Source organism: Aedes aegypti, chromosome 1 (genome assembly GCF_002204515.2).
Source record: "Aedes aegypti strain LVP_AGWG chromosome 1, AaegL5.0 Primary Assembly, whole genome shotgun sequence".
In the NCBI taxonomy this organism is placed as follows: Eukaryota; Metazoa; Arthropoda; class Insecta; order Diptera; family Culicidae; genus Aedes; species Aedes aegypti.
In genome coordinates this window covers 206,855,617-206,880,429 of record NC_035107.1, presented here as the reverse complement: position 1 = coordinate 206,880,429, position 24,813 = coordinate 206,855,617, and the positions used below count along the sequence as shown (strand labels likewise).

The 24,813-nt window shown below is 41.7% G+C and overlaps 1 protein-coding gene and 2 non-coding genes across 5 annotated transcripts in view; 2 read left to right on the top strand and 1 right to left on the bottom strand.

The window, feature by feature from the left end:
- Positions 1 to 24,813, bottom strand: part of LOC5572577 (rootletin) — a 159,910-nt gene that overhangs the window by 12,661 nt on the left and 122,436 nt on the right. For all 3 annotated transcript variants that reach the window (XM_021857344.1, XM_021857342.1, XM_021857343.1), the window contains one exon: positions 14,794 to 15,475. In XM_021857344.1, the coding sequence (XP_021713036.1) occupies positions 14,794 to 15,475 (682 nt within the window). The remainder of the gene's footprint in view (positions 1 to 14,793; positions 15,476 to 24,813) is intronic.
- Trnag-ucc lies at positions 13,457 to 13,528 on the top strand. Its single transcript has one exon. It is a non-coding gene; the product is annotated as a tRNA-Gly (tRNA).
- Positions 15,568 to 15,639, top strand: Trnah-gug. Its single transcript has one exon. It is a non-coding gene; the product is annotated as a tRNA-His (tRNA).

The following is a 24,813-nucleotide window of genomic DNA, read 5'->3' as shown; positions in this document are numbered from 1 at the left end:
AACAGAGAAGATGAACCCTACGCAACGCAAGAGCATCAAAGCAATTTGACTGCTTGCTGCTAGCTGGGGGAGAAACCGATAAACTGAATGCATGCTGCAGCGCTGCTGCTATAGCTGAGTGTGCCTAGTATAACGAATGGGAGATATTCGTCAGCCCGAACATCCTATCGCATACCGTAAGCAGATTGATTTATAACTTCTTACTAGCCACCAATAGATTCGGCATTAATTCCAATCGAACTGTCCAAATTTTTAACTGAATCCATTAGCCAGTCGAATATTGCACTTTTTCGCGTTTTTCAGAGTGGATGTATTATGTTTCACATATAAATTTAAAAATCCTATATTATTATTATTATTTATTTGAATTGACAATTTTAAAAGAGGGAAAAAACCCTTTGAGTGATTTTAATAAAAAAAACCTGACTTAATCCACCGATGGTGAGACTGAACCCTTCTTACATTTCCATACAGGTATGAGATAATTATTATTCATCATTCATTTGGAACCTTGTACCAGTACAGTGGGGATTCGCTCGTTGGGGTTCCGCTACATGGAATGACTCGATGGTTGGATGTTCGCTGGTTGGAAAATATTCCAACTAAAAGCACTCAAATGTCAACAGAAAATGTCAAACTGACTTTGACGTCTGAGTATCGCCGCTTTGAAGTCTCCATATATAGAACAAATGCGTATGTATATGTGCGTTTTGTGGCGATTTGCTGTCCAGATGCGTTCGTGTGGAGCATTTTCACCAGCTGTCAGTCTTTCCTACTAACGGGTCGGATTCGCTAGATGGAAGGCAGTCGTGTTCCAACCAGCGAATCCCCGGTGTATAACTAAACTTTAGGATGTTGTGACTATGTTCTATCTGCCCTAATAGTTTAATGGTTTGCGAAAAAGTCCAGGAAACTGCACGTCAAAAGGCGGATATCGAACTTTATTAGTTTTCATACGCTTATTATCATAGTTTAAGAGGGTCTATAAACCCATGTTGCCATCCTGTAAAATAATATCGAAAAATGAAAAATTGATGTCCTAAAATGATTTTGCCAGCGATTTTTTTAAGATTTATGTGCAGGTTTAAATTAAAAAAAGGGGAATTTTAGAGATTTTTGAAAATAATGATTTTTATCTCTGTAATTTATAATTCGATTGCAATATGGTTGTGAATGATATCCGAGCTTTCAATCGACGAAAAAAGAGCTTAAATTGGATTAAAAATAGCTGAGAAATTGATGAAAATGTAAAAAAATGAATATTTCAGAGAAAATTTTTTCCAGTACTTTAGAAAATTCTTCCAATGATATCTCTGAAACTAGTAATCCGATTTCAATGAAAATTTGAAGGCTTATGATTGAATGTCAGAGCTTTCATTAGCCGATAAAAGAACTTAAATCGGTTCAAAAATGGCTGAGATATCGATCAAAATGCAGACAGTTGAAAATATAAGAATATGCTTTTTCTAGTACTTCACGATACTGTTTGAATCATAACTCTGTAACGAAATGTCCGATCGCAATGAAATTCAATAGCGTTCTATGGGAATGTTGTAGCTTTCTTTTAGAGCTAAAAGTGTTTAAATCGGTTGACAAACGGCTGAGATAATTGAGTGACATTTTTTGTAACACACACACACACATACACACACACATACACACACTCATGGGCAGCAGGGACAGGAGTCCAGGGGCTTGACGAACCCCCCCTCTGCGAGTCGGGTGGGAGCTTAGGAAGCATTTCTTAAGCGAAAAAACTCCATGCATCCGTATGGATTACCACCTTTTGGCACTTCTCTCGAGAAGTGACCGAGCTCCTCCCAGTTAGCTCAAGCAGAGGATGCCTAGGATGTGGTGGGGGTTCAACAGTGGGCTCTGTTGGATCTCTGCAAAAAGCCACATATCCGCAAGCAACTCCGTACAAGCGGCCTGGCACCGCTTTCAAAGTGCCTTAGCCCAACCATTGGAGTGCCAACCGGCACATCAGGATCGATGCCAGTAACATCCTGATTATGGTATACTGGTGAAGGCGTTCAACAACGGACAAGCTACGGATCACGGATTGGATGGCGTTATTGGGCTGACAGTCGGGCCATTCTGCTCCCTGATTAAGGAAGGGTGACACCGACCTGAAACGGCGAGTGGGCTCATGGTTCGATTGCCTCCGTCCCGTTAAAACCTTGGCAGGCCTCCGGATACGTTCGAAATCTGTCCATCAGTTCTGATGAGTACGTAGGTTCGGATGGAACATTCCCGATCTACGCCGATCTGGCACTGTACCCGGCCCCCATAAGGGTCCGTGTCAACCCTCGCATGGCCTCAATGCTTGCAGGTATAGTTGCTTGCAGGTACAGATAACCATGGGATCGTGAAGGCGACTACGTACGGCAGATGGAGATAGCGGCTCGGAGGGGGGACCCTGAAGAATGGAAGTAAGCGTAATTGAAGTTGAGGAAGAAGTGACAAATCCGTTTGTCAAGAGTGGATTGGTGAGGACACCGCCGCCGCAAACCCAGCAGGTGCAAAAGCAGCCCACGAACGAGCAGCAGGCTCAGCAGCAGGGTCAGCAGCAGTATAGCGTGTGGACGAAACCACCACAACCACCGAGGGTAGAGACAGCGAAAAAGTTGGTGGACGAGCTGCACGAGTATGTGGATAAGAGAAGTAACGTGCACAAAGACATCAAGGCGTTGGTGATTAAGCTCCAAGGCGCTCTTGGTTCAGCTGTAAAGGAGTGGAAAAACGTAGTGCAGAGAGCAGAAGCAGGGGAGAAGGAGTTGTTAGCGGTTAAAACTGCCTTAGAGGCATGTCGCGCAGCGGAAATGCGAAGGGCAGAAGCCGACACAGCTACGAGGAAGGTCAACGCGGCGAGAAGTATCCCCCCAGGGGTGCAGTCCACGCCCTTCTTTACACCGAAGAGGCCAAGGGCATCGCTGGAGATGTCAGACCAGGTGGTCCCAAGAGACACAAGGATGTCCGTGTCACTGGAGCTAAACCACCACCAGAAGCAACCGACGTGGTAAACAGCCACACTGAATGGCAGGTCGTTGGCAAAAAGAATAGAAAGAAGGAGAAAGCGAGCAAGAAAAAACCGCCCGAAAAACGTAAGGTCGTCAGGACGAGGAATAAGAGCGAGGCTCTCATCGTCAAAGCGAGTGACGACTCGTACGCCGAAGTTCTACGCGCTATGCGGATGAACCCGGATCTTAAGGAGCTAGGGGAAGACGTGCAAAAGGTCAGGCGCACTCGTAATGGAGAGATGCTCTTTGAGCTGAAAAGAGATCCCAAGGCAGGCAGCATCTCGTACAAGGAGCTTACCGAGAAAGCTCTCGGAAACAAGGTGGAAGTAAGAGCCTTGTGCCCGGAAGCGACTCTCCTGTGTAAAGATCTGGACGAGATTACCACGGAGGAGGAAGTAAAATTAGCCCTGAAGGAGCAATGCGAGCTAGGAGAGGTCCAGATGACCATCCGTATCAGGAATGGGCCTGATGGCACGAAGGTAGCATCAATTAAGCTGCCAGTAGATGCAGCTAATAAAGCGTTGAGAGTGGAGAAAGTATGTGTGGGCTGGTCTGTGTGCCCGCTGAGCGTTTCCCAGCAACCGGACGTGTGCTTCAAGTGTCTGGGCTTTGGTCACTTCGCACGGAATTGCCAAGGGCCGGATAGGAGCAAACTATGCAGAAGGTGTGGCGAGGAAGGTCACAAGGCAAAGGATTGCTCGAAGCCTCCGAAATGCCTAATTTGCGCTGCTACGGGGGATAACGAACACCCTACAGGCGGTAGCAGATGCCCAGCCTCCAAACGAGCGAGAGCAACGAAGTCCCAGTGGAGGTAGTGCAAATCAACCTCAACCACTGTGATACGGCACAACATCTACTGCGGCAATCTGTTGCGGAACATAGATGCGATGTTGCGATAATTTCGGAGCCATACCAAATTCCACCCGGAGATGGAAACTGGATATCAGACGGAACCAAAACTGCAGCGATATGGACAGTGGGAAAATACCCCATTCAAGAAGTGGTGCACTGCGCAGATGAAGGATTCGTTATAGCCAAAATCAACGGTGTCTTCATCTGTAGTTGTTATGCACCTCCACGATGGACGATCGAACAGTTCAACCGGATGTTGGACAAACTGACGGAAGAGCTAACCGACCGAAGACCAGTGGTAGTAGCTGGAGACTTCAATGCTTGGGCGGTCGAATGGGGCAGCCGCCTCACGAACCCAAGGGGGAGCAGCCTTCTGGAGGCCCTAGCTAAGTTGAACGTCGATCTCGCCAATGACGGTACCACCACCACCTATCGTAAGGATGGTCGAGAGTCTATCATCGATGTCACTTTCTGCAGCCCAGGAATGATACGTGATATGAACTGGAGAGTATGCGAGGATTACACCCACAGCGACCACCAAGCGATTCGGTACCGCTTTGGGCGTTGTTTGCAGATGGAATCGAGTGGAGCCCAGATATACGAGCGGAGGTGGAAAACAGAGATTTTTAACAAGGACGTGTTCGTGGAAGCGATGAGGCGTGAGAATAACTTAGTAAACCTAAGCGCAGAGGAGTTGACTGCAGCCCTATCGCGGGCGTGCGATGCAACTATGCCGAGGATGGGGAAACCTAGAAACTGTCGACGACCAGCCTACTGGTGGAATTCGACGATCGGTGACCTACGCGCACATTGCTTCCAAGCTAGGAGGAGGATGCAGAGGGCTAGCAACAACGTCGAAAGAGAAGAAAGAAGATTGCCCTATAGGGCGGCAAGGGTCGCACTCAACAAGGCAATCAAGCTCAGCAAGAAAGCGTGCCTGGAAGAGCTCTACCGCAATGCCAACGAAAACCCGTGGGGGAATGCCTACAAAGTGGCCATGGCAAAGATGAAAGGTCCAGCAATACCACCCGACAGATGTCCGGAGAAAATGAAGGTTATTATCGAAACTCTTTTTCCGACGCACGAGCCTACGGTCTGGCCACCTACACCGTACGATGAACAGGATGTACACGACGAAGAGACCCGTGTAACGAACGAGGAACTGGTCGTGGTATCGAAAGCCTTACCAGTGAAGAAGGCACCGGGTCCGGACGGGATTCCAAACTTGGCCCTTAAAACGGCAATCCAGGAGAATCCAGACATGTTCAGGACTACACTGCAAAAATGTATGGAGGACGGAAACTTTCCCGACATTTGGAAGCGACAAAAGCTGGTGCTGCTACCAAAGCCAGGTAAGCCGCCCGGCGATCCTTCTGCATATAGGCCGATATGCTTGTTGGATACTGTCGGAAAACTGTTGGAGAGAGTGATTCTTAACAGGCTCACGAAGTATACGGAGAACGAGAACGGTCTATCGAACATGCAGTATGGATTCCGGAAAGGTAGATCTACGGTAGATGCCATCCGAATGGTAGTGGAAACCATGGAGACGGCACAGAAGCAGCAGAGGAGAGGGAACCGATATTGTGCGGTTGTCACTCTTGACGTTAAAAACGCTTTCAACAGCGCCAGCTGGGTAGCAATTGCCGACTCGTTGCACAGGTTGAGGGTGCCTAAGTATCTATGTCAGATTCTGAAAAGCTATTTTCAGAACCGGACACTGATATATGAAACAGATGCCGGGATCAGAAATCTGTTGGTTACGGCGGGCGTTCCACAGGGATCCATCTTGGGTCCCACCCTTTGGAATGTCATGTACGATGAAGTGCTGAAGCTGAACCTGCCCAGAGGAGTCAAGATTGTCGGTTTTGCGGACGATGTAGTGCTTGTAGTGATCGGCGAATCACGGGAAGAGGTGGAGGTACTGGCAACGGAGGCGATAGATGCCGTGGAAAATTGGATGCGAGAGAAGAAGCTAGCGTTGGCCCATCAAAAGACTGAATTGGTTATGATCAGTAACCGGAAGGCAGTACAAAATGTGAGCATCATGGTCGGTGAGTGCATCATAAACTCGAAGCGAGAAGTGAAACACCTGGGCGTGATGTTGGACGACCGTTTGAATTTCAACAGTCACGTCGACTACGTCTGCAATAAGGCGACAAAGGTGATATCGGCCTTATCCCGAATTATGCCTAACAATTCTGCGATTACCAGTAGCAAGAGGAGGCTACTGGCGAGCGTGTCAACGTCGATCATCCGGTATGCAGCTCCAGCGTGGTCGGCGGCACTGAAGACAGGACGAAATCGTGCCCAGTTGAACCGTACGTTTAGGCTAATGGCAATGCGTGTAGCGAGTGCGTATCGAACGATATCATCGCACGCCGTGCACGTAATAGCCGGAATGATTCCTATCTGCCTTCTACTGGAGGAGGATAGCGAGTGCTACAGGGATCGAGCCACAGGGAGAGGCCGGAACAGAGCGAGAGCCAACACGCTTAGTAAATGGCAGCAGCAATGGAACAACGCAGAGAAGGGCAGGTGGACTTACCGACTGATTCCAAACGTGTCGACATGGACCACTAGAGCGCACGGCGAGATTAATTTTCAACTGACGCAATTCCTGTCTGGTCATGGCTGCTTTAAGCAGTACTTGCACAGGTTCGGCCACGCAAGGTCACCGTTGTGCCCTGAATGCCGAGACATAGAAGAAACACCAGAGCACGTAGTCTTTACTTGCCCACGGTTTGCACAGCAGCGAAGCGAAATGACTGCCATCGTCGGAGACGACGTGAACGTGGAAAATATCGTCCTAAAGATGTGTAGTAATGAAGATAAGTGGAACGCGGTGAACCGATCTGTTGTTCAGATTATGTCAACACTACAGCGGACATGGCGAGAGGAGCAGCGTCAGATGACGTAGGCAGCCCTGCCGAACGAAGAAGGGCGCCGGACTGTTTTCGACACTCTAAAAGAGCGGACGAAGGGAAAGTGATACTGCTCGGTTCCGGGAGATATTCCTTTGCCGGGGAACTCTCCGCCGGAGTAGGCTAGATCCACCGCCTGGGACTAGCTGAGTAGACGCGACGTAGCACCGGTCCCGGGTCGTAGGAGCACCAGTGAACCGGAAGTTAGCCTCCACCGGAATCGCTGGACTGACTCCGGCACCCTACCGGTCGGCCCGTAAAAAATTGAAGAGCAGCAGTAGCAGCAGCAGAAGAAGAATCGGTATCGGAAGAACTTCCATCGCCGGGGAATTCTTCGTCGGTGTAGGCTAGGTTCACCGCCGGGGACTAGTTGAGTAGACGTGTCATAGCGACGGTTGAGGGTCGTCGGGGCACCAGTGAACCGGAAGCTAGGCTCCACCGGAATCGCTGGACTGACTTCGGCACCCCTCCGGTCGGCTCGTATCGTAGAAGTAGAAGAATCGGTGTCGGGAGAAATTCCACCGCCGGGGAACTCTCCGTCGGTGTAGATTAGGTCCACCGTCGGGGACTGGTCGAGTAGAATACGTCGGAACGCTGGTATTGAATAGTCGGGGCGCCTACGAACCGGAAGTTATGCTCAACCGGAATCGTTGGACCGACCTCGGCATCTTACCAGCTGAACTATGGAAAGGAGATGGTCGCCGTAACCGTACGAGTGCGGGCTTTGTATGAGCTCAGAGTGGTGCACAAACTGGAGCCGAAGGGCTCAGAATGTTGCATGTAGGTACTAACAAATTGACGGGTCGCCAAAGGGCGAAAATAGGTATTAACAAATTACTAACGAGTGGAGCCGAAGGGCTCAGCATGAGGCACGTCGTTGAACGGTTTTAAAACTGCTAACAGGAGTCGAAGGGCTCAGGAGCCAAAGGGCTCAGGAGCCGAAGGGCTCAGGAGCCGAAGGGCTCAGCATGTAGAATAACAAATTGAAGTGGTGCGCTCAGCACGTTGTCCTCCCCTTCGAAGTAATACCGGAAGGTAGTTCCGGAGGGTGATGGTGATGGTACTAAACCTAGGAGAGTGTTTTTAGTGGGGAAGGCACTAAGTGGATCCCACACCGCGCCAAAAATTACACTGGCATGAGCATGAACATATACAGGCCAGTCTATGAAGATTTTTAAACTCCTAGTTGCATGAAAAAAAAAAAAAAAAAAAAATACACACACTCATACACACACACATACACACACACATACACACACACGGACATGTGCTCAGTTCGTCGAGCTCTATCGATTGGTATATGAGACTTGGCCCTCCGGGCCTCGGATCAAAAGTCGGTTTTTCAAGCGATCTTTATACCCTTCTTATGGTTGTAAGAAGGGTAAAAAGGGGAATTTTAGAGATTTTTGAAAATAATGATTTTTATCTCTGTAATTTATAATTCGATTGCAATATGGTTGTGAATGATATCCGAGCTTTCAATCGACGAAAAAAGAGCTTAAATTGGATTAAAAATAGCTGAGAAATTGATCAAAATGTAAAAAAATGAATATTTCAGAGAAAATTTTTTCCAGTACTTTAGAAAATTCTTCCAATGATATCTCTGAAACTAGTAATCCGATTTCAATGAAAATTTGAAGGCTTATGATTGAATGTCAGAGCTTTCATTAGCCGATAAAAGAACTTAAATCGGTTCAAAAATGGCTGAGATATCGATCAAAATGCAGACAGTTGAAAATATAAGAATATGCTTTTTCTAGTACTTCACGATACTGTTTGAATCATAACTCTGTAACGAAATGTCCGATCGCAATGAAATTCAATAGCGTTCTATGGGAATGTTGTAGCTTTCTTTTAGAGCTAAAAGTGTTTAAATCGGTTGACAAACGGCTGAGATAATTGAGTGACATTTTTTGTAACACACACACACACACATACACACACACACATACGCACACACATACACACACACATACACACACACGGACATGTGCTCAGTTCGTCGAGCTCTATCGATTGGTATATGAGACTTGGCCCTTCGGGCCTCGGATCAAAAGTCGGTTTTTCAAGCGATCTTCATACCCTTCTTATGGTTGTAAGAAGGGTAAAAAGGGGAATTTTAGAGATTTTTGAAAATAATGATTTTTATCTCTGTAATTTATAATTCGATTGCAATATGGTTGTGAATGATATCCGAGCTTTCAATCGACGAAAAAAGAGCTTAAATTGGATTAAAAATAGCTGAGAAATTGATCAAAATGTAAAAAAATGAATATTTCAGAGAAATTTTTTTCCAGTACTTTAGAAAATTCTTCCAATGATATCTCTGAAACTAGTAATCCGATTTCAATGAAAATTTGAACGCTTATGATTGAATGTCAGAGCTTTCATTAGCCGATAAAAGAACTTAAATCGGTTCAAAAATGGCTGAGATATCGATCAAAATGCAGACAGTTGAAAATATAAGAATATGCTTTTTCTAGTACTTCACGATACTGTTTGAATCATAACTCTGTAACGAAATGTCCGATCGCAATGAAATTCAATAGCGTTCTATGGGAATGTTGTAGCTTTCTTTTAGAGCTAAAAGTGTTTAAATCGGTTGACAAACGGCTGAGATAATTGAGTGACATTTTTTGTAACACACGCACACACATACACACACACATACACACACACATACACACACACATACGCACACACATACACACATACACAGGTAGGTGCTGGTTACCTACCGTAGAGATGGCCGGGAATCAATAATCGACATCACTTTCTGTAGTCCTGTGTTGACGGGAAGCCTGAACTGGAGAGTCTGCGATGGGTACACTCATAGCGATCATCAGGAGGTCCGGTATAGAATTGGTGGAAGAACACAATGCTCACAGAGAGCGAGTACACCTCATGAGCAGATGTGGAAAACGAAACGTTTTAACGAAGAGCTTTTCGTGGAAGCCCTCAGAAGAGAAGAGCAGGTTCTGAACTTGAGATCGGAGGAGTTAACGGCTGCGATGGTACGAGCATGCGACATTGCCATGCCACGGAAGGTCGAGCCGAAATACAGACGTCGTCCGGTATACTGGTGGAATGAGACACTTGGCAACCTCCGCAAAAGATGTCTCCAAGCCAGGAGACGGATGCAAAGAGCCAAAACCGATGGTGAGAGGGAAGAGCGAAGAGTAACATTGAGGGCGGCGAAAGCCGATCTGAAAAGAGAAATTTCGCTGAGCAAGAGAACGTGCTTCAAGGAGTTGTGTCGCGATGCCAATGCAAATCCGTGGGGAGATGCATACAGGGTGGCGATGGCCAAGATCAGTGGTCCAGCCGTACCCACTGAAACATGCCCAGAGAAGTTGCAGATTATCGTCGACGGGTTGTTCCCACAACACGCGCCAACGGTCTGGCCACCGACACCGTATGGCCAGGAAGGTGAAGAAAGAGCAATCATTACCAATGAGGAGCTCATAGAGGCGGCCAAGAAAATGAAGCCGAAGAAAGCGCCTGGCCCAGATGGTATTCCCAACGTAGCGTTGAAAGCAGCTATCACGGCCAACCCAGATATGTTCCGGACATCACTCCAGATCTGCTTAGATGAGGGACATTTCCCAGCACAGTGGAAAAGGCAAAAACTGGTTCTGTTACCGAAACCGGGTAAGCCCCCCGGTGATCCAGGCTCCTTTCGGCCGATATGTTTGCTCGACACACTCGGAAAGCTGTTGGAGAGGATCATCCTCAATAGACTGATGGCGTTCACTGAGGGAGAGCGTGGACTGTCGGAGTGGCAGTTTGGATTCCGGAAAGGAAGGTCAACGGTAGATGCCATCAAAACAGTGATTGACACTGCCGACAAAGCAAGAACAAAAAAACGAAGAGGTAACCGTTACTGTGCTGTCGTGACGATAGATGTGAGAAACGCCTTTAATAGTGCAAGCTGGGAAGCCATTGCTGTGGCGTTACATAAAATGAAGGTTCCGGATTATCTGTGCAAGATACTAGGAAGCTACTTTGAAAACCGGGTCTTGAGCTACAGCACTAGCGAAGGACAGAAGTCGAGGTCGGTAAATGCGGGAGTTCCACAGGGGTCTATCCTGGGTCCAACGTTGTGGAATGCTATGTACGACGGAGTGCTGACGCTTAGGCTGCCAACAGGCGTCAAAATCGTTGGATTTGCAGACGACATCACGCTTGTGGTCATTGGTGACTCACTGGAAAGTGTGGAGGTTCTCGCTACAGAAGCAGTGGACGCAGTCGAAAACTGGATGTACGAGAAGAAACTGGTGATAGCCCACCAAAAAACGGAGCTGTTGCTTATCAGCAACCGAAAAGTGGTGCAGAAGGCTGAGATTACAGTGGGAGAACACACCATAGCCTCAAAGCGGGAGCTAAAACACCTCGGCGTAATGATCGACGATCGGCTGAACTTCAACTGCCATGTCGATTACGCGTGCGAGAAAGCAGCGAGGGCAGCCACGGCGCTGTCCAGGATCATGCCGAATAACTCGGCGATTTGCAGCAGTAAGCGGAGGCTATTATCTAGCGTGGCTACGTCGATCCTGAGGTACGCTAGCCCGGCGTGGGGAACCGCAATGAAGACGAAGAGAAACCGAGTCAAGCTTAGCAGCACGTATAGGCTGATGGCCATGCGGGTAGCGAGTGCCTACCGAACCATATCTTCGGAGGCAGTATGCGTGATTGCCGGAATGACCCCTATCGGCTACGTTTTGGAAGAGGATAAGGAGTGCTACGAAGCTAGTAGTACCAGAGGAGCCCGGAAGATTGCCCGAGCCGACACGATGGTGAAATGGCAACGCGAGTGGGATACCGCTGAGAAGGGAAGGTGGACTTATCGCCTTATTCCAAATCTGGCGAAATGGGTGAGCAGATCCCATGGAGAAGTCAACTTCCACTTGACGCAGTTCTTGTCAGGTCACGGCTGCTTCAAGAAATATCTGCACAGGTTCGGCCACGCAGAGTCACCGCTCTGCGCTGAGTGCCCAGTCATAGAGGAGTCGCCGGAACACGTCATTTTCGAGTGTCCACGTTTTGCTGCGGAACGTAGCGAGATGACAGCGGTCTGCGGTGCTGACGTAACCGTAGACAACGTAGTGGATAGAATGTGTAGCGATGAGGTGATGTGGAACGCGGTGAACATGGCGGTGACGAAAATAATGTCATTGCTTCAGCGGAAGTGGAGGGAGGAACAAGCCGGTGAACCGGAAGTCAGTCTCCAACCGGAATCGCCGAACCGACCTCGGCACCCAACCGGTAGGTAAGCTTGATCCACCGTCGGGGACAAGACCGAGTAAATCGTGGAAAAGCCCCGGAAATTGTAGGCTTCGTGGCCGTGCGGTTAGCGGCGTCAGTCGTTTAGGCATATTGTGCCATGAAGTGTGGGTTCGATTCCCACTCCAGTCGGTGGAAACTTTTCGTCAAACGAAAAATTCATCATTGGGCTACTGGGTGTTTCGTGTTGTCCGTTGCCTAATGTTTGTGATTGTTCAGTCTGTGCAGCCTTGAGCTGAAGACGGTGTAAATTGTCTTGCCAAATTGGTCGTCAGGGCACCTGTGAACCGGAAGTCATCCACCAACCGGAATCGCAGGATCGACCTTGGCACCTATCCGGGCAGCATCGGTACCGGAAGAACTTCCACCTCCGGGGAAGTCTTCGTCGGAACTAGGAATACTAACAAATTATTAATGGGAGCCGAAGGGCTCAGCATGGCATGGATTAGGAACTAACAAATTAATGATGGAGCCGAAGGGCTTAATGAAGGGTGCGCGTAGCATGTGTCACCTCTTCTTCGAAGTAATACCGCAAGGTGGTGCCGGAGAAGAATTCTTTACGGTGACGGTGTACCTAGGAGACTGTTTTTTAGTGGGTAGGCGCCCCATTGCGAATCCCACACAGTGCCAAACCATACACTGTGGCATGAGCATGAACAAATACAGGCCACTCTTGAGAAGATTTTTTTAACTCCTAGAGATGCATGAAAAAAAAAAAAAAAAAAAAAAAAAAAAAAACATACACACACACATACACACACACATACACACACACGGACATGTGCTCAGTTCGTCGAGCTCTATCGATTGGTATATGAGACTTGGCCCTCCGGGCCTCGGATCAAAAGTCGGTTTTTCAAGCGATCTTTATACCCTTCTTATGGTTGTAAGAAGGGTAAAAAGTCGATTTTGGCAACATGTTTTTTTTTATGTTGCCAAAATCGAGTGGACACTGCTAATAGAAAATAACAGTAAGGCAATCCATGAGACAGCTGCGATCAGCTGTTTTTTTTTTTTGTTTACCATGTGCTTTTGACGTTTCGCGATCGGAGTGACTTTCGATTACAAAGGAAAATGTAAAGCTTCGATAACACTCGAATGATTTGTTTGCTCTTTCATTTCGGTTGCATTCACACTTTTAGTTGTCAGTCCTATCACGAAAAGTCCTCATGAGTCATGGATAGCCTTATTCAAAATTTGTCATTATGGTCATTTATGCGATTACCCTTCTGTTGTGATTAAAATAGATTATGTTTTTTCGATCAGTGTTTGCACGAAAGCTTTCGGAGCTTCCGCACGCACCATACGGAGAACAAGGGAGCAAGGGTAGAGAAGGGCTTCTAATACTGTAGTGCTTTGAGCACCAAACAGCACATGGCGTCGGTGGTGTAATGGTCAGCATAGTTGCCTTCCAAGCAGTTGATCCGGGTTCGATTCCCGGCCGACGCAGAATGTTTTTTGTAACATTTTTCTTATTAGATTACTTAATTGGAATCTGCGAAGGTAGGGTGCAGAGAGCTACTTGGGCACTTCCATGATTCACTTTGGCATGAGGGGTTCTTCTCGACCGAATTGGCTGAAACTTTGCAAAAAGATGCGCTTTAGTACGACGCATATTGTGACCATATATGGACTCAGTAGCTTTCATTGGGTCCGGCTCCCTACGGTGCTGTTATCTGGAAAATATGTACTCTATGTGTGAAGCGTCGAAAATTTTACCCGACATGGTATATGTAGGAAGTGAAATTCCAAATCTCGCTTAATCTGGGATAACGCCCTAAAAGCCATTGGTAACGCAGTGTGTCGCTCGTTGTTTCTGATCAAATGAATGAATAAGCATCCAAACCAATACCACGGGCAGATAGAGGATGATCCTTTCTTCACCATACCATTTTTCAAGAACGTGTAAATTCATTTAAATGCTCAGAAACAACGAGCTACACACATGATTACCAATACTCTTAGAGCTAGCTAGATCAGCAGTTATGCGAGAAATGCTTAAATATATAAAATTAACTTAATTAGATCTTTAAAATCCATTCAGTACATGTTGATAGACTTCTGATGGTATAGACACAGTGACAATTCGAGTGACAATTTAATAAGTTTGGAAGTCAAAACTTCGGCGTCGGTATGCATTCTAATGTAGTGCTTCGCCGACGCATAAGGAATGCCTTTGTCGGCGTAGCACCTCGTTAGAATGCCAACGCCAAACTTTTGTTGGTGATATTTATTTCGTTTCTCTTATGAACTTCGGTCTAAAGTTATTGAATGCATAATATCACAGACAAACAGACGTCACAATCGCCGATGCCTCTCGACCACCTACAACGACGATATTCTAATAAAACATATTCTGATCACCCACAACATCACAGTGAGCCGTATCAAAACTGCAGTTTGTGGCCATGACATGATTGCGACCGAAATGAAAATGGATACGACGTATACAGACAACGGTAAGCAATAATTCCATCGCATTATTTACAATAAACGATCAACACATATCCAAATCTTTCAATATATTGCACAATGCAAAAGTCGTCTTGGCAAAGAATTGTTTGGCAACGGTTTGTTTCAGCATCATTCACGGCAATACTGGAAAAATCGCAGGTGCTCATTGATCAAAGCATAATACGGTGATATTAGCACATCACCCTAATTATAATAAAGGTTTACTCTAATCAAATCACATATCTACACTGCCAACTTACCTGCAATCGTTGCAGCTCTTTCTCGTGCCCCTCGATGACCACAGCCTTCTCCTCGTTTTCCTTCACCAGCTCCTCCAGGTTCCGATTCAATCGGGCGTTCATTTCGTTCGCCTGTTCCAACCGCTGTCGCAAACGCATAACTTCTTCCCCAATGGTCTCCTTTTTGCGGGAAATCGCTGCCAGCTGGTTGCTCAAATCGTTGCGTTCTCGCGCCACACAACTCAAATCTTGCTCCACTTTGTCCTTCTCCATCTCCAGACACTTCAGCCGCTCGCTGATGGCCAACTTTTCCGAGTCCAAGTCCAGTCGGGCCTGCTCGGCGGAAATCAGTTCCTTTTTCAGTGCCGCCAGATCAACGCCCTGGTCGGACACCTGGGTTTTCAGCTTGGTTCTTTCGTCCTCCAGCTGCAGGACGGACGCCTTGAGCTGTTTAATTTCAACCTCCAGGTGGTCATTGGAGGAACTCTTCTTCTCCAGTGTCATGTGCAGGCCATCCTTCTCGTTGATGATCCGGTCCAGTTCGTATTCCAGTTCGATTTTCTGCTTCTCAATCATGTTGAGCAGTCCATCGGATTCGATTCGTTGCTGCTCGAGCAAATCACGTGACAGGTAGAGCTTGTTCAACTCCTCCCGCAGGGTGATGGTTTCTTCGCGCAGTCTGCTCGAACGTTCCTCCTCAGCTCTGGATGGATGGACGCAGGTAAAAAAGAAAATGAAAAAAAATAGCTTCATTTATAAGGTGCTGCGAAACTCGTAAAACACATCGCCTCGATAGCCGTGATCGTCTAGTGGTTAGGACCCTACGTTGTGGCCGTAGTAACCCAGGTTCGAATCCTGGTCACGGCAGTGTTCAATGCACTGTCACGGAGAGGTGTATTTTTTTGCAATTTCTACTTGTCCACAATTCTTGCGTAACAGTGCTGCCCAACGTATGGCCCGCAGCTTCATTGTGTGCAGCCCGCGAAGTGTTTGAAGACTTCGCAGATCTGGCTCGGTGAACATTCCAAGGTCAATAATTTCATATTTAGGTACCTCAAAATTATGCATTATTTAAATTATCAATCCCAAATGGAGTATACATATAACCACAGACAAACAGACGTAACACTGACGAAATTTCCAAAGACCACTCATTTGAAATGTAGTACAGTGCCGTAGAGTGCGGTTGGCCAGGTTGGCAACCGCCAAGGGCGGCAGGCCTCAGGGGGCGCCAAAATGCGTCACGCATCTGGGAAATATTTTGGAGATATATATATTAGGGTGCCAATGAAAATCGATTTTTCGAATTTCAAAAAATGGTAGTGCTCAAAAGTTTTGTCTCCTCGAAAAAAGTCCCCATGCAAAATTTGGAAATTTTTTTTTTTTTTTTTTTGAAAAAATCGACCTTTTGGGACTTAGTAAATTTTTGAGTTGGGGGAGTGAATTGAATTTGAAATGAACGATTTGAATTCAATTGCTGATAAATTCAAGGCAATAGTATTGAAACATATCATATATCATTGTTGGCCACTGAAAGCATATTATATGTGATGTTTCATTAGGGTGGTTCATTTACTTTCCATTAGGGTGGTCCTTTTTGTTAAAAAATAAAAAAATAAAAAAAATAATTTTAATTGAATATTGAAGACAATAGTATTGGAACATCTCTCACATTATCATAAGCCATTTCTACATTTAATATGTGGTATTTTATTAGGGTGGTTCACTTATTTTCCATTAGGGTGGGCCTTTCTGTCGAAAAATCATAATTTGAATGGGATATTAAAAACAATAGTATGTTATCACCTCTTTCATAATCGTAGGGTATTTCCTTCATTAGCATCGTGATATTTTATTAGGGTGGCTCACTTATTTTCCATTGGTGTTTGCCAAAAATAAAAAAAAATCAAGAAATTTTGAATTTGATCCTTTTAGTATTTTAACACCTCTTTTACGCTTATATTATATATCTTTTACAATCGTAGGCCATTGTCTTCATTTTTGTTTAGAGAGGCTTTGAATTCCTCTGAATTCATGCGCCTCTAGTTCCATTTGATATGCGACATCATCGTAGGACTCTGTTAACATATTTCATTAGGGAGTTTCTCTCATTTCCCATTAGGGTGCATCATTTTTCGTACAGTTTGTAACCATGATTTCTCGAAAAAGTCTCGTCCACTTTCCTTAATTATGGTGTCATTGTAAAAATTTCAACCTTAATATCTACAGACCGAAAGATTATGGTGTGGATTACTACATTATATTTGCGTAATGTTCGACGAAAAATGTAAAGGTAACTTATTTAACAACAAAAGAGTTTTCTGGAAAGCCTCTCATTGTATGAAAGGTCCTTTTGAAAAGTTTTGCGTGATTTTCATTCGAAATGCGACACGACACTAAGCTGAACCAGTTCGGAGTCCTCGTCTCATACAAAATTCGCTTGCTACTTCGTGATTTCAGATGCACTCATCTCAGAGATCAAGCATTGAGCCTCAGTGATCTTTCCAATTTAGTTTTGCAAATTCCGAAGGAAATTCCAGAGAAAATTCTGAAGGAAATACCGAAGGAAATTCCAAAGTAAATTCCAACGGAAATTCCAGAGGGAATTACGAAGGAAATTCCAGTGGAAATTTCAGAGAAAATTCCGAAGGAAATTCCAGAGGAAATTTCGCAGGAAATTCTAGAGGAAATTCCGGAGGAAATTCCAGAGGTAATTCCGAAGGAAATTCTAGAGAAAATTCTGAAGGAAATTTCAGAGAAAATTCGGAAGGAAATTCCAGAGAAAATCCCGAAAAAAATTCCAGAGATAATTTCGAAGAAAATTCTAGGGGAAATACGGAAGGAAATTCCAAAGGAAATTCCGAATGAAATTCCAGAGGAAATTCCGAAGGATATTCCAGAGGAAATTCCGAAGGAAGTTCCAGAGGATATTCCGAAGGAAATTCCAGAGTAAATTCCGAAGGAAATTCCAGAGAAAATTCCGAAGGAAATACCGAAGGAAATTCCAGAGGAAACGAAAATTATAGAGGTACTTCCGAAGAAAATTCCGAAATAATTTCAAAGCTTCAAAAGAAATTCCAAATGAAATTCCGAATCAAATTTAGCATGAAGCTCCAAAAGGAATTCCGAAGGAAACTCCAGAAGAAATTCCGAGGCAAATTGCAAAGTAAATTTCGACGAAAATAACGTAGAAAATTCCAAATCAAATCCCGAAGGTAGCTCCAAAAGAAATTCCGAACGAAATTCCAAAGCAAATCCCGAAAGAAATTCCAAAGCAAATTCTAAAAGAAATTCCATAAAAATAAATCCGAATGGATTTTTGAAGGATGTTCCGAAGCAAATTTCAAAGAAAACTCGGACGAAAATTGCGCAGAAAATTCCAAATGAAATTCCGAAGCCAGCTCTAAAAGAAATTGCAAAGGAAAATCCATAAGAAATTTCAAAGGAACTTCCGAAGCGAATTTCAAAGGAAATTCCGAAGGCAATTCCAGAAGAAATTCCGAAAGAAATTCCAAAGGAAACGCCGAAGAAAATTTTGAAGAACTGAAGAAGGAAATTCCGAAAGTAATTCCAAATAAATCCAAATCCAATCCTGAAGCAACTTACTAAAAGAAATTCATGAAGAAATTCCAAAGGAAATTCTGAAGTAAATGAGATATGAAGTTCCGAAGAATACAAAGGAATTTTAAAGGATACTCCTAAGAAAATTCCGAAAAAACAATTCGAAGGAAATTCCAAAGTAAATTCCGAGAAAATTCAACGGAAATTCTGATGAAAATTACGTAAAACAGTCCAAAGGAAAATTCCGTAAAAAATTCCAATCAAAACTTCTAAATAAAATTCCGAAATCTCCATAGGAAATTCCAAAGGTTATTCAAAAGGAAATTCCGAGGAAACTCTTTAACAAATTTGGAAGTAAACTTCAAACGAAATTCCGAAAGAAATTTCAAAGAGAATTTGTGAGGAAGTAATAAAGGAATTCCAAAGGAAATTCTGAAGAAAATTTGATAAGTAGCCTCAAAGAAAACTGCAAAGGAATTTTAAGGGATACTCCTAAGGAAATTTCGACGGAAATTTCAAAGTTAATTCAGAAGGAAACTAAAAAAATCCAACGGAATTTCCGAAGCAAATTTCAGAGGAAATTCTGACGAAAATTGTGTAGAAAATTCCAAAGGAAATTCCGAAAAAAATCCAAAGGAAATTCCGAAGAAAATTCCAAAGGGAATTCCAAAAACTCCATAGGAAATTCCATAAAAAAATTCAAAGCAAATTCCAAATGAAATTCAAAAAGGAATTTCTAAGGAAATTTCAAAGAAAAAATCACAGCTCCAAAAGAAATTCCAAAGGAAACTTCGATGGAAACTTTCAAAATATAAGGGAAATCCCGAAAAAAAAATTAAAAAAAAAAACTGAATAAAATTCTAAAAGAAATTCTGAAGCACATTCCAAAAGACATTCCGACGACAATTCTGAAAAATATCCAAAGCATATTCAAAAGGGAATTTCTAAGGAAATTCCAAAGCAAATCCCGAAGCAAATTGCAATGAAAAAAGGAAGGTAAAAGGAAATTTCGTAGAAAATTTCTAAGGAATTTTCTATGGAATATCCAAAGCAAATTTGTAAGGAAATTCTCAAGAAAACTCTGAAGAAATTCCAAAGAAAAGTGTAAAGGAAATTTCTAAGAATATTACGCACTAAATTTCAAAGGTCCAAAAGAAATCCCAAATGAAATTCCAAAGAAAGCTCCAAGGAAAATTTCGAAGGAAATTCCAAAGTAAATTCCAATGCTTCGAAAGAAATTCCAAATAATATTTCGAATAAAATTCTGAAGGAAGCTCCAAAGATAATTACACAGGAAATTCCGAAACAAACTCTAGAAAAAATTCGGAAGGAAACTCCAAAGGAAATTCCAAAGCAAATTTCGAAGGAAACTCAAAAAGAAACTCCGAAGTAAATTTCGAAGAAAATTCCAATGAAAAGTTCAGAATGAAATTCCGAAGGACACTTCATAGGAAATTTCGAAGGAAATACCACAGAAAATTCAAAAGGGCACTTCTAAAGATACCGAAGAAAATTCCACAGGATATTCCGAAGCAAATTCAGGATAAATTTCCAATTTTGATGAAAATTCCGTAGAAAATTTCAAAGGAAATTTCGTTGAAAAGTCCAATAAAAAAATTTAAATGGAATTTCGAAGGAAATTCCGATTAAAATTCCAAAGGAAACTCCAAAGAAAATTCCGTTGAAAACTCCAACGAAAAAATGCATATGAAATTCCGACAAAATTTCTATAAGGAACTTTGTTACATCTTTGAAGAATAAACGAGAACTGATTGTTAAAACTGGAATTGCCTACGTTGTCACAACCAAATCGCGTGTACTATAGCAAGCAGAAGGCAACGTACTTTTGTTTCGGGAATGAAGGAGCCCAAGGCTGAGAATCTCTTTTGAAAATATAAACTAAACACTTTTGTTGCCATTCATCGTCGCCCATCAAGCTATTGTCATAATTTGAATACGTCAAACATTATTTCATTCCTTTTTTATCTGTATTTTGATTATGGAAGTTAGAGTTGTGCTTCACTGAATTCACTGATTATTGTTATTGGAACGTTTTATTTTAACTATTCAAAAGAAAACCTTAATGAAAATATCTTAACGAAGAGTTGCATGCCAATGAAGAATCATGATTCAAAACTATACAAACAAAGTTGATTTGTTAGATCTGTTGAGAATATTTTTTTTAATTTACAAATTAAATGATCACCCTTATGCAAAACTGAGGACAATAGCCCCAATGAAACATCACTTATTATATGTTAACAGTGGCCTACGATGACATAGGATAGATGTTTAATTACTCTTGTATTTATTATTCTATTCAAATTCTCAATTTTTTTTTAAAGGACCACCGTAATGGAATATAAGTGAGCCTTCCCAATGAAATATCACGAATCTAATGAAGGAAATGGCCTACGTTCAAATTATGATTTGAATTATGAAAATTATGACAGAAAGGCCCACCGTAATGGAAAATAAGTAAACCACCCTAATAAAATACCACATACTAAATGTAGAAAATGGCTTACGATAATGTGAGAGATGTTCCAATACTGTTGTCTTCATTAATTCAATTAAAATTATATTTTTTATTTTTTTTATTTTTTAACAAAAAGGACCACCCTAATGGAAAGTAAATGAACCACCCTAATGAAATATCACATATAATATGCTTTCAGTGGCCAACAATGATATAGGATATGTTTTAATACTATTGCCTTGAATTTCTCAGCAATTGAATTCAAATCGTTCATTTCAAATTCAATTCACTCCACCAACTCAAAAATTTAAAAAGTCCCAAAAGGTCGATTTTTTCAAAAAAAAAAAAAAAAAATCCAAATAACACCAGATCTCGACGTTTCATGCATTTCTAAGTCATCTGGCATCAAAAAAAAAATTCGTTTTTGGAAATTTCATGCACTTTAAATAATTCGATGAGCGGGGAATGGTGTCCTTACGGTAGTTAGGAAGCGTCTCAGAAGGCGTTCAATGGTACGGACTTAGCCATACAAATTCATTCAAAAATTTCGAAAATGGTTATCAATAGCAATGATGAATCAGCTTTTTCCCAGTACCTACCTTGAAAATATCAGTATCTATTAAGCGTCCACAGAAAAAATATTCTTCTAAAAGGTTGCTAAAATAGTTTGATTCCATAGAATTATTGGGAAAGTTTTCACACGACTCACAATGTCCACAAAAAAGTCATAAATAGCCCCTAATAATCCATATCATACTTTTATGATACTAGGCAAGTTCCAGACAGAATTTTAAGCAGAATATTTTGGTATTAGTTAATAGTGTTCTAATAGAACCTTAGGACAGATTTCAGTGAATCTAAACAACGGTTTTGATTCATTCGTGAGCATAGTTATCACAGATTTCCGAAACGGATTGGTTAAAATTAGGTGGAAATAGGTTAATTTTTGAAAAATAAGGTTTTTTGCTTCACAGAAACTGACTAAATAAGAGCTTTGAATAAGGAGTGCTCTAATGACTGTTTGTCAAGGGCGCAATGAAACCACGCTGGCTCTCTTCATGTAAATATACATTAATCTAACTTGAGATGATAGATTTGAGGGAGGAATGTAAAATGTTTTTGTTTAATGTAATTGAGCTCTCCATTGACTTTCTTCACTATACTTGTTAGAAAAAAAAACTGAATATCTTTTAAGGTTGATAGAAAGCTAGAAGATTTTTCTTTTTCAAACACATTCTTACAGAATTACAGCAAATATTGGCAGGATTATCTAAAAAAATTACATGTATAATAAATCGAAATACGCGTATCTGTCGAAGGTTTCAAACTCTAGTGGAATTGAATGGTATAGTACTAATTGGGGATTTCTTTTATTTAGATATGTAATTTTTTAAAATTATAAGAATTGATCAAAATAATTCTCGCTATGTTTCTCACAAAATCTAAGATGCTTTTTGAAAGGTTTATTTTCAAATCCTGGACAATACTCATTGGCTTAACTAGAATTTTTTCTGGAGGAGGCTTGGGGGTTCCTAGCAAATTCTTGATTTACAAAAGAAATGTCGGTCGCAATAATCGCGATTTTCATAAATTTCGTAGTTTGCATAGATTTGTATTTATTTCATTTGTTTCTGACTTTGTCTCATATTGCTGCACAATAATTTTAATTTTCACTAGGGAAAATATTCATTCTTTGTCTTTGTCGGGAATTTCTTTATGAATGATTTCCGTACTTTTCCAGTGCATTTTCCAAGAATTGCTTTACCAGTTTTCACTGAGTTCCTCCTAGGATTTCCACGAGAAATCATTTCCGGGATTGATAGTTATTATTGGACAGATTTTTTTTTTCCTGAAGTTTATTTAGGCTTTCTGATCTTACTAGAATAACTCGTAGAATCCCTTGTGGAATTCCATTTTTTTATATTTTTTCCATGAAGGTCCTCTACGTACTTATTACACGTAAATTCTAATTGTTAGTTTAAAACATCATTCAGCTGTTCATTAATAATTTGATTATTATCAAAATCGTCTTCAAAATCATCAAGCAAGGATTCTTTCCACGAATTCTTCTGTCTGTGTTTTTTTAACATTGTCTTTGGGATTCTTCCTAAAGTTTCTCTCAGATTCCTAAAACAAATCTTTCAGAAAATTTCTCAGAAATTTTGAAAAATTCACTGCAAAAATTATCCAGGTTACTCAAGGGAATTCTTGATATTTTACAAGATTTCTTAAATAATTAAACAAGATTCAATTGGGAAAAAATTCTAAGCGATTTCTCAAAGAAATCTCCACAGAACTATCTGCATTTTTTCACAGAAAATTTTATAAGTAGTTCTTTAGATTAATCTAAAAACCAATTCAAACTCTCCGCATTCTTAAAAAATACCAATTTAAGATTTTTTTTTATTCAGACATTCATATAAAGTTTCTAGTGAAGTACGTTCCACTGTTCTTTCATAAACTGTTCCTCGAAAAAACTCAAAAATTTCCCAAGTAATTTGAACAGGGATTATTCCGGAGAATTATATTATTGTTTCCCTGGAATGTTGTCCTAGAATTGTTCCGAAAAAATCACTAGAGATCAATCCTAGTAGGGGGAGATCCCCCAGTACCGGACAGCACCCAATACCGGACAAAGTCGAAACATTGAGAAATCATCGTCCAATCAAGATGGTGTATTAGTAGTAAAGGAAGCTAATATGGAGACTAATGTTTGCGTAGAATAACACATCCTTGAAATATGCATGCCTTTTTAGAAAAGTACAAAAGATTAAAAATTTCAAAAAGTTTGATGTATTGCCTTAATTTTGAGCCTATTTAGTAATTATTTTGAATATGAAAAAATACTTTGGATCACGAAGGCATATTCGAACATAATCCTAATTTGATAGTATGACTGTATTTTGTACCATTATTGGACTAAATATGGACAAATTACAATTTTGTTTAAGCACCTCCTGTCCCCCAGTTTCGGACAACCTGATTTGTTATATGATATCTTTGTAATTATTGCACGAGTGTCTCAAAATACATTCATTTTCATGGATTCCGTCGATCATGGTATCAAACATGCAATAAAATTAAGAAAAATGAACATTCAGTACAACATTGTAAAATGTGCTATTTTTCATCATATAAGAAAGAGGTTTTTGATGGACATCTTGCAAACTATGATATACTCAAATTGTTCTTGTAAATGTTGCAAAAGCATTGAATTGGCAATTATATACTATTCCTAAAGTAAACACATTCAATGATGTTCAAATTTACAGAATTCGAGGCATTTCCAGATTGTGTCCGGTATTGGGTGCCACCTTTCAAGATCGATCAATTTGGTACTAAAATACATCATCAAAATGCAATGTCAAAATTCATACTTATATTTTCGAATTTATTTTTGTACACTATAAAAATGATAATATTTATCATAAATGGGTAACACGAGCACATAAAATCAATATTTTTCGAATTATGAATTTAGTTGCTTAAGTGTCCGGTACTGGGGGATCTCCCCCTATATTCCAGAGATGTTTTACTTTAAACAGCATTAGCGAATCTTCTGGGGATTTTTTAGAAGACATTTTACAACACATTCACTAAAGGTTGTTGCAAATTAATTCTCAAGCTTCTCGAAAAAAGCTCCAAAAATTCCATCAAGTTTTCTTTCAGGTTTTACAAATATCTCCATACTTTTTCCAAATGTTTATTGAGGGATTCTTCCATATATAATATCTAGAAGTCTATCCACTCTCCATATTTGGTTCAAAAACTACTCCAGGAACACCTCAATGATTTCGTCGCAAATTACTCTACGAATCACTCCATATCAATATTTGATTTATAGAGTTTTGGATTTTGTTTTTATAATTTCAGCTTAAATTGAATCTGGAAGAAATTACTCAATTCTTGTCGGGAAATTCAAGAGTTTACCTTAGGATTTCTTTAATTTGTTGACAAAATTTTTGACGGTGTACCTCACAGAAAAACTAAGGTGATATTTA